We start from the raw sequence: 9,444 nt of genomic DNA, 5'->3' as shown, positions 1-9,444 counted from the left end.
AGGAAGGAAGGAAGGAAGGAAGGAAGGAAGGAAGGAAGGGAAGAAAGAAAGAAAGAAAAGAAAGAAAGAAGAAAAAGAGAAAGAAAGAAAGAAAGAAAGAAAGAGAAAGAAAGAAAAGAAAGAAAGAAAGAAAAGAGGAAGAAAAGAAAAAGAGAAAGGAAAGAAAGAAAGAAAAAGAAAGAAAGAAAAGAAAGAAAAAGAAAGGAAGAAAGAAAGAAAAGAAAAAGAGAAAGAAAGAAAAAGAAAGAAAAGAGGAAGAAAAAGAAAGAAAAGAAAGAAAGAAAAGAAAGAAAGAAAAAGAAAGGAAGAAAGAAAAGAAAAAGAGAAAGAAAGAAAAAAAGAAAAGAGGAAGAAAAGAAAAAGAGAAAGAGAAAGAAAGAAAGAAAGAAAGAAAGAAAGAAAGAAAGAAAGAAAGAAAGAAAGAAAGAAAAAGAGAAAGAGGGAAAGAAAGAGAGAAAAGCTGAAAAATCACCAGCCTCCCAACTTCAAAGGGATGCCACTGGTCCATGGGGGCAGGGTCGGGGGAGGGAGGGTGGTGAGGGGGACAGGTGTAGGTGCTGAAACCCCAGGCCTGTCTCAGAGCCCGAAGTAATTGTATTAAAAATAAGTTTATTCATATCTTGTCACCACTGGGGAGAAATGAGGGGGTTGAGCTCTGGAAGTCAGAGACGGTGGGAGGCAGAGGGCCCAACCTGTATCTCCCCAGTGAGAACTCTGCCCCCCTCTCCCTAGGGTACAGACTGCTATATCCTTTGTCATCCATATTCTGATTTGTCTTGCGACTCCCACCTCCTCCAAAGTCTGGACTGGGGAGGTGAGGAGGCCCCTACGGGTCAATTCTCTTCAAGTCAAGACCAGGAGCTGTTAGGGAAGGGGGGCGCATGTGCAGACCCGAGAGGTTCTCTCCGCAACCCACAAAGGGCAATAATAAATAACGTGAAATTGATGGCTTAGAAGTTAGGGTTCAGGGAAGCAGCCAGGCAGGCAGCGCTGTACTGGAGAAAGGGGTGGGGGACCCATCAACAAGCCCCCCTGAGAATCAGGCACTAACTAGTATAGGGAGTGGGGTGCTCGCGCCCCCCGCAGCAGGGAGCCAGGGTGCAGCCGAGATGGGGAAGGTGCGTCGCCCTCCTCCACTGGGCTAAGCTGGGGGTGGGGGTGGGGAGGAGGTACAGGCAGAAGGAGCTCGAACCCAACGGCAGATTTCAGGGAGATTTCCAACGCCCCCGCCTCTTCCGTGTAGGGAAACCTTTCCTCCTCTTGTGTGGGGGTGAGTCGTGGGGAGGAAGGGGAGCCGGGGGAGGCCGGGGGGCCCCCGCCTCCTCGCTCCTAGGGGCGATGATCACCCCCCTGGCTGCTACCACCGCTCCGTCCACCACAGCAGCCACCACGGACACGGGCTCTGGGGTGATCTCCGCTTTCGGGGTAGGCGGGGGCAAGAGGGGCCTGGGGGGTGGGGGCGGGGGCGGGGGCGGGGGCAGAGGCGGGGGCAGCCTGTCGACGGCGGTTCCGGGCAGAAGGGGCAGTAGGGCGCTGAGGGCCTCGCTCAGTTTGGCCAGTCCCTGCTGAAGGGTGCCAGCCAGCTCCCGGATGGCGTTGGCCGTCTCCTGCTGGGCCCGCAGGAAGTCCAGGGAGGGGTCGGGGGCCGAGGGCGTGGGTGGTGGCAGTGGAGGAGGTGGTGGGCTGGGGGACGAGGGTGCCACGTGGACCTGCTGAGGCGGCTGGGGTGGTGGCGGTGGAGGGGCCGGGGGCGGAGGAGACAAGGCCAGGCGCGGCAGCTGCACGGTCTGCAGGGCCGGAGGGGGCGGGGACTCACGCTCCTTGGGTGGCGGGCAGCCCCCTTCCTGGGGGCTGCAGGAGGGCCGGGCCCACTGCTCGGGGCTGCTGGAGCCCCCCTTGCTGTGGGCTGGTGTATCTGTGGAGAGAGAGATGTAGGTAAGGTGACGTGACCCCCCTCCCCCCACCATGTGCCTCGATTTCCCCTTTTCACCTCCCACCCACCCTGGCCCCAGAGCCATGTTTTCAAAACCCAAGTCGGATCGTGCCTTGGAGGAGAACACAGGGGAGAAAAACAATATAGCGAATGACCACCTGGTGGCTGACGCCAGCCTTGGTGGAAACAGGGTCCTGGAGGTCCCCTGCTGGAGCCAGGCAGAACCAACATTCTAGAAGGCTCCTCCAACTATCTGGACGCTCCCCCCACCACACGCCTCCGCGGGCTCTCTCTGGCCTGGCCGGGTGGTGGGATTTCTCCCTCAGCTGTGGTCTGTACCAGTTCAACCCTCAACCCCAAGCCTGTTGGGTTTCCGAACGCGTCTCCTGTCACCTGAGACTTCACTCACGCTCATGAACTTGGACAGAGTCTGCATACAGAGGCTTTCAGATTTCCGGGCCCTGCCTGAAACCTCTGCTCCGTTTCTGTACCGGCCACACAGCCCCTCGATGGTCTAGTATTGCCTCACACTCTCCTGCCTGGAGCTGAGCTCCTGACCCTCTCGCATCCCGCTCCCGGCTCCTCCACCCCCCATCGCTGCTGACGACGACAGCCCCATCCTTCCAGCCGCTGGCGGAGGGGGGGGGAGGGGGGGCCACAACGTTCACTCTGTTTCTCGCCCAAGACACTGTCCATGTACAATGGTCACTGGCTCTGCCTTCAAACTCTTTCAACGTCCCGCTTCCATCCACCTCCACAAGCCCCTCCCAGTCCAACCACCCGCATTTCCCGCTTGGGACTTTTGCAACTGCTTCCTCGACAAAGTCTCAGAGGTCCAAACAATATACGTGTCAGTTACGCTACCCACAGAGGACCACACATCGGAGGATCCATGTATAGGAAATGTCCAAACAGGCGAATCTACCAGAGACAGAAAGTAGATTAGTGGTTGCCTGGGGCTGGGCGGAGCTGGGGGGGCCAGGTGGGGGTGATGGCTGAGAGATGCGGGGTTTCTTTTTCGGGTGACGAAAATGTCCTAAGATTGATCGTGGCGATGGTTGCACAACTCCACGAGGATGCTAAAAGCTACCGCACCGTCCTCTTTAAAGGGGTGGCGGGACGGTATGGGAATTGTATCTCGACAGAGGTGTTTAACAAATACAAGTCAGATGTTGTCTTTCTCCGCTCAAAAGCTTCCTGGGGCTCTCACGTCTCAGACTAAAAGCAAAGTCCCTGAGGCTCTCGAGGCTCCGCACAATTTGCTCCAGTGCCTCCCTGACCTCATCTCTACCCCTTCCCTTCTCTATCTCACTCACTAGGCTCCAGCCACACTGGCCTTCTTGTCGGTCCACACACACAATACGCCTGCTCCTGCCTCGGGGCCTTTGCATTTGCTGTTCCTTGGCCTGGAAAGATCTTTCCCCAGACACCTGCCTGGCTCCCTCTGTCTCAGCTCCTCCGCTCAAATGCGGCCTCCTTGGGAAGATCTTCCTTGACCTTCTGTGGACAGCATTTCCCGTCTCTGTCCTCTTCTCTCTCCTAACCCTACCTGATTTCTTTTATTAGCACTTATGTCCACCTGGCATGGGGTCGCTCTGTGTGTTGTCTGTCTCCTCCTCCTGATGTCAGCTCCATCAGGCAGGGCTTTGTTTTGTTCACTGCTGTTTACCCAGCGCCTAGAACAATGTCCAGCACAAAATGTTTTCTTTAATGAAAAAAGAACTGTGGCTTCCAAGGAGTCAGCACGGATTGGGGCCCCAGGCCCCAGGTCCTTGCTGCAACCCTCCCACAGCTCCCCAGCACCCACAGGGGACAGTCCAGCCCCTAAGGCTACAAAGCCCTAGCCCTTACCCCTTTCGGTCCCTCTTCCTTGCCTCGGGGAGAGTGTGCGTGAGGTTCCCTCTATTAAGAGTATCCCCCTTGCATGGCCTCTTGGCCAGTTCAGATAGTCCTTCCTCAGAGAAGCCTGCTTCCTGCTCCTAGGCCAGATCGGATCTCCCTGCTCTCCTGTTGCAGAAACAGCCAATCCCCGCCAGCCTTCAATGCTGGGGGTCCAGCCTCCCTGGACCAGGCAGGCAGAGGAGGTGGGGGAGGCACGGAGAGAGATGATAACCAGAGCTAACGCTTGTTGGACACTTTCCTGGCCAGGCCCTGGGCGAAGCGGCTATGCTTCCCTCCTACGTTATCTCAGTGAGTCCTCTCAGCCATTCTCCTGGGGGCGGGGGTGGAGGGGAAGGGGTACGTGCTGCCACTATCATCCCATTTTGCAGATGCAGAGCCCTGAGGCCCAGAGAGACATCACCGTGCTGGTGAATGCGAGAAGAGGCATTTGAGGGCTCAAGAGTGGTAAGTCTCCCTCATGAGGGGTGTGAGGATTGTTGCCACTCTGGGATACTGTTCTCCTAGCCTACTGAACAACAGAATAGAAAATGGCCCACACTTCGTGCCCACAGGGGTCACGGAAGGGCCACTGCCACAGGTAAAATCATTTATTTGCAACCTTTGGGCCTCCATTTCCCCACCTGTAAAATAGGTGTGTGTATGTGTGTGTGTGGGCGCGCACGCGTGTAAGCAGGCAAAGGACCAAGTGACCCAATAACAGAACCTCTCCCTGAGGGCCATCACAGGGATTAACTGCATCACCCCAGGCACAGTGCATCTTCAATGCTGTGACTGTTTGTTTTTTTGTTTTCAAATATTAGGTCAGAGATAAATTATCCTGAGCTCTCCTCTAGTGTCAACACAGACACTTCAGGCTGCCCCAGGCCCCATTCCAGTCTTTCAATCAAAGCCTGTTCGTCTTTTATGAATTTTAAGCAGTGGGTGGGTAATTTGCGTGAGGTTCTAATCAAGGATGCTTTAAGCACATTCCTGCCTCCGGGCCTTTGCATATACTGCTTCCTCTGGCTCAAGTGCTGTTCTCTCAGATTATCTACTTGCCGCAACTTCTCTATTCAGGTCTCTGCTCAAATTCCACCTTCTCAGAGAAGCCCTCCTTGACTACAGGATCTAGAGCAACCCCCTTCCATCACTTACTGTCCTCTTTCGTGTGTTTAATGTTTATTTATTTTTGAGGGAGAGAGGGCTGGGGGGGGGAGGGGCAGGGAATGAGGGAGACACAGACTTGCAAGTAGGGTTTTGCACTGTCAGCGGGGAGGCCAGCCTGGGGCCCGAACCTGCGAACCGTGAGATCATGACCTGAACGGAAATCAAGATTTGGACGCTTAACCGGACCGAGCCACCCAGGCACCCCAACTCCCTATCCTTTTAACATGCTTTATTTTTCTTCTTAGTTCTTATCACCTCCTGGTATGTGACCTGTTTTGGGGTTGTTTGTTCGTGTCTTTCTCCAATAACTGGAATGCTGGCTCCGTAAGAAAAGGGAAGGTGGCTTTTTCTCCACAGCATTCCCCGCATCTGCCATAGCGCCTCCCTCAGAATAGGTGCTCGATAAATATTTGTTGAATTAATGCAGGAAGAACACAGTTGTACGACTCTCGAAAAAATGTTTGCCGTCTCTGCTCTGGTTCAGTGTGGCCGTTTCACAGACAGAAACAATGAGGTTTGAGATTCATGTGGAGAACAGGGGTCCCACGTGATCGCGTCTCTCTCTCCCCTGCTTAAGACACTTTCACGCCTCCCAAATGCCCTGAGGATAAAGTCCAAAGCTCTGACCTTCACTTACAAACTGCGTGTGATCTAATTCCGGCATACCCATTAACTCTCAGTCAATATTAATTGTTGTTGTTATTGCCAGACAATCTAGCCCAGTGGTTAAGTGCATGCATTGTGAGTTGGACACAACCTGCATTTGAGTCCCAATTCTACTACTTAGTTTCTGGGTGACCTTGGGTGGATGAATGAAACTCTCTGAACCACACGATCCTGAACTTGTTTGATCATATCCACCTCCGTCCCTTTCTCAAAACACCCTTCAGTGACTCCGTATGGCCTTCTGGATAAAATTCTTCACTGTCTGGCCTCTGCTGACCTCTCTGACCTCATCTCAAAACATTTCTTCAGGGGCGCCTGGGTGGCGCAGTCGGTTAAGCATCCGACTTCAGCCAGGTCACGGTCTCGCGGTCCGTGAGTTCGAGCCCCGCGTCAGGCTCTGGGCTGATGGCTCAGAACCTGGAGCCTGTTTCTGATTCTGTGTCTCCCTCTCTCTCTGCCCCTCCCCCGTTCATGCTCTGTCTCTCTCTGTCCCAAAAAAAAAAAAAAAAAAAAAAAACGTTGAAAAAAAAAAATTTCTTCAATCTTTCTACTTTCCCCTTCCTCTAACTTGGAAACTTCTCAGTTCCTAAACTGGCTAAGCTTTCTTGTCTCAAAGCCACTCTACATGCTGTTTCTTCTACCAGCAACACTTCCTCAGCTCCTCTTCATTCTCACTCTGCTTTTCTGATGTCTCCTCCTCCAGGAAGCCTTCCTTGACCTCCAGCCTGGGTTTGGTGCCCCCTCGGGACTCCCAAACTCAGGCCCAGGAGGGCAGGGCTGGAGATGTCTCCCTCACCGCAGTGTCCCCAACACTGCCCAGTACAGGGGAGGTGCTGGGGAAATAGCTGTAGAAGAAATACGAAGCCAGAGTCAAGGCCAAGTGGGATGTCTTTGTACTCTGCTCTCCACACTTCCTCTATGCATGGCATGACCTTGGGAAAGTTACCAAACCTCTCCAAGGCTTTGACACATAAAATGGCAAAATAGTTCATACCTCGCAGCATTGGTAATCCTATCAAGAGCGAACGAGGAAGGTTCAGGAAGCGCTGTACTCAGCAATTCACGCATATTAACTCGTTCAATCTTCACAGCATGCTTTTGAGGTGGGGGCTTTTTTTTTTTTTTTTTAAATCCCCATTTTACAGATGTGGAAACTGACCTGCGATAACGGACCCAGAATGACACAGCTGAGTGACAAAGTCACGACTGGAGCCCGGTCAGCCTCCATTGGTCACTACCCTACATTACGTTTAATGAAATCCTGCCTGTGCTGATAATCCCAGGTGTGGACTCTGGAGCCAGGCCTTCTAGGTTCCGTTCATGACGCTGACAGTCATGGGCTGCGGGACTTTGGGCAAGCCACGTAAAGAGCTGGGGAACCGTGCCGAGCAAACAGCTGAGTTCGCGACTGGCTTGCTCTGGCTAAGGTGACACCGAAGCAACTCACCTGCCCGTCGGTCTTCCCTGCGGTCCTCGGACAAGACGTAGCGTTGGGTGCCCGCACTTGCGGCTGACGGCTGCGAGGAAGCGGCCACCGAGGGCTGCTCGGCTCCCGCACCAGCTCCCGGTGCCGCCACTCCCGGCCCCAGGATGGCAAAAATGGTCTCCTCCTCCGCGGAGAAGGCGTCCTCGGCGGCAGGCCCGGCGCCCTGCGTGGAGTGCGGCACGCGGGCCAGCTTCTCCTTGGTGCGGCGCTTGAAGTCATTCCAGCGCTTCTGCACCTCTTGGCCAGTGCGCTTCCAGCTGGTGATGCCGTTGATCTTGGCGGCGATGCCGTCCCACACACGCCGCCGCTCGGCCACGCTCACCCGACGGCTCTGCGCGCCGTAGAGCTGTGGGTAGTGGGCGCGCACCTCACGGATCAGGATCTGGTTCTCCTCAAAGGAAAAGCGCGGCTTGCGCAGCCGGGTGGTCTCTTCCGCTTCGCCCGCCGCCGCCGAGGCCATGGCGCCCCCCGACGCCGCCGTCCGGCCGCCTGGCGCATGGGGGGGCGCCGGCGCTGCGGGCACAGGGCGCACGGCGCTGGCGGGGGCTCGGCGTCCGCGCGCCGCCAGCCCCACCCCGGCCGCCCAGACACCGCCTCCAATGCCCCCCGGGCCAGGGGTTGGGGCGGAGAGTGGCCGGGGGCGACGGGCCACGGGGGACATTCAGAGCGCCTAATAATAGCTGACACCCGCTGAGCGCTCCTCTTGTGCCTCGCACGGCGCAAAGTGCCACGCCGAGGAGTTGATGGAAATTGGGGGAGGGTCTGGAGGGGTGGAGAGAAATGAGGAAAGGCGAAAGAAGAGGGGGTGCCTGCAGGAGTTAGAGGAGAATGGGGGCATGGGAGAAAGCGAAATGGAGGGAGAATGGGGGTGTCTCGGGGTCGAAGGAGCATGGGGGTAAGGAGATGCTGAAGGAGAGACGCAGCAAGAAGGGGGGATCTGGAGCAGAGGAGCGCTCTGGGGGCTCCGGGGCAATAGGACGTCTGTAAGAACGGTACGAGATGGGGTCCTCAGAAGGGATGTCCAGGTAGAATGGGGAGTTGGGGGCTCCTGGGACAGTAGAGGAGCTGGGACTATCAAATACTAGGGATTAGGGTCTGCGGGGATTGTGGGGGCTCTGGGGATTGCCAGGAATTAAGAGGATCTCTGGGGGCAAAGGGGTCCAGGAGTAAGAGGGGACAACGGAGGCGATGGGGGACTCCATGAAGAGTGAGGGTCGTGGAGGGTGGGGACCGAGTCGGGCCGCGGGTCACTCACCGGCGCCGCCGCAGCCCCCGCCTGCCCGTCGGTCAAGGCTCGGGCTTCTGCGGCCTCTTCCCTCCCCCCTCCTCTCTCGTCCCCCTCTGGGCCCCGCCCCCGTCCGCCCCAAGAGCCATGGCGCAGGCGCACCTAGCGCCAGTCAGCCCCCAACGCCCTTACCGCTAGAGTTTCACGCCCCTCCCACGGCGCAAGCGCAGAATTGCCTTCCACCGCCCTCCTCGCGTGGGGGCTTAGCTGCGCAGGCGCAACATTAGCGCTGCGTCCGTTCCCCTAGCTTCTTGAGGCCACAAGAGCATTCGCGCGGAACTCTGTCCACGCATGCGTGCCCCTCGCTCCTAGGTAGCTTTGGTATCCCGGGGCTGCGTCCCTGCGCAGGCGTGGCAATCCTCGGAGGAAGTGGGAGAAATGATGGAGAGAGAGAGCGCTGAGAACAAGCTGCGTCCTCGCTTTTCGGCCAGTCTTCCAGCCGAACCCAGCCTTCTTGCTGTGCTGGGGTCCCCTTCTCTAGGAGAAAGGGGAGGGAGACGGCGCTACAGGGATGCGCTGCGTTTCCATGACAACGGTGTGGGCGGGGTGGGGGCGTAAGGGAACCGGATTGCCGCCCACTCGTACCTGCCCCGGCGCGGGGCTGCCCTGGATCTGCCAGCCGACTCGTACCCACGGGGGCGGGGCACCCTGGGGATATTCCACCCCAGGCGGTGCAGTAACCATGGCAACCCGTCAACCTTCCAACGGTGCCTGGGGGCCCCTGTCCACACAGTGACGTCATGGCGCGGGGAGCGAGAATTTAGAGGGAGAGTTCGGCGCCTAGGGAGGGTGATCCTGGCGCAGGTACGGCTTCAAGCAAATGCGCGGAGGCAGCAATTAATCTAGAACACGGGTTGGATGAGCTGGAAGAAAGGGTGATGGAGTTAAGTCGGGCTGAGAAATTTGATTTGCATCTTTGCAGGAGTCCTCAAGGTCATTCAACAGCGTTTCGTTCATCTATTCAACAAATAGTTATTGAGCACCTACGCGGTTCCAAGTGCAGCGAATACAAAAGACAAAAAATCT

General features: G+C 56.3%; 1 protein-coding gene and 1 long non-coding RNA gene across 2 annotated transcripts; one reads left to right on the top strand and one right to left on the bottom strand.

Annotated features, from left to right (window-relative positions):
* Positions 1-592: 592 nt before the first annotated feature.
* On the bottom strand, positions 593-8,463 carry LOC101080927 (Myb related transcription factor, partner of profilin). The gene is made up of 3 exons (XM_023245198.2): positions 8,389-8,463; positions 7,095-7,646; positions 593-1,915 (listed from the first exon to the last, which is right to left on the bottom strand). Exons 2-3 carry the CDS (start codon positions 7,591-7,593, stop codon positions 1,206-1,208), a joined length of 1,209 nt encoding a protein of 402 aa, XP_023100966.1. The 5' UTR covers positions 7,594-7,646; positions 8,389-8,463; the 3' UTR covers positions 593-1,205.
* Positions 3,984-7,101, top strand: LOC123382278. The gene is made up of 3 exons (XR_006590406.1): positions 3,984-4,123; positions 4,204-4,279; positions 6,793-7,101. It is a non-coding gene; the product is annotated as an uncharacterized LOC123382278 (long non-coding RNA).
* Positions 8,464-9,444: the final 981 nt, after the last annotated feature.

The sequence above is a fragment of the Felis catus genome, chromosome E2 (assembly GCF_018350175.1).
Source record: "Felis catus isolate Fca126 chromosome E2, F.catus_Fca126_mat1.0, whole genome shotgun sequence".
Taxonomy (NCBI): domain Eukaryota; kingdom Metazoa; phylum Chordata; class Mammalia; order Carnivora; family Felidae; genus Felis; species Felis catus.
The sequence above is the reverse complement of the archived record's forward strand: the minus strand, read 5'-3'. Positions and strand labels throughout refer to the sequence as shown.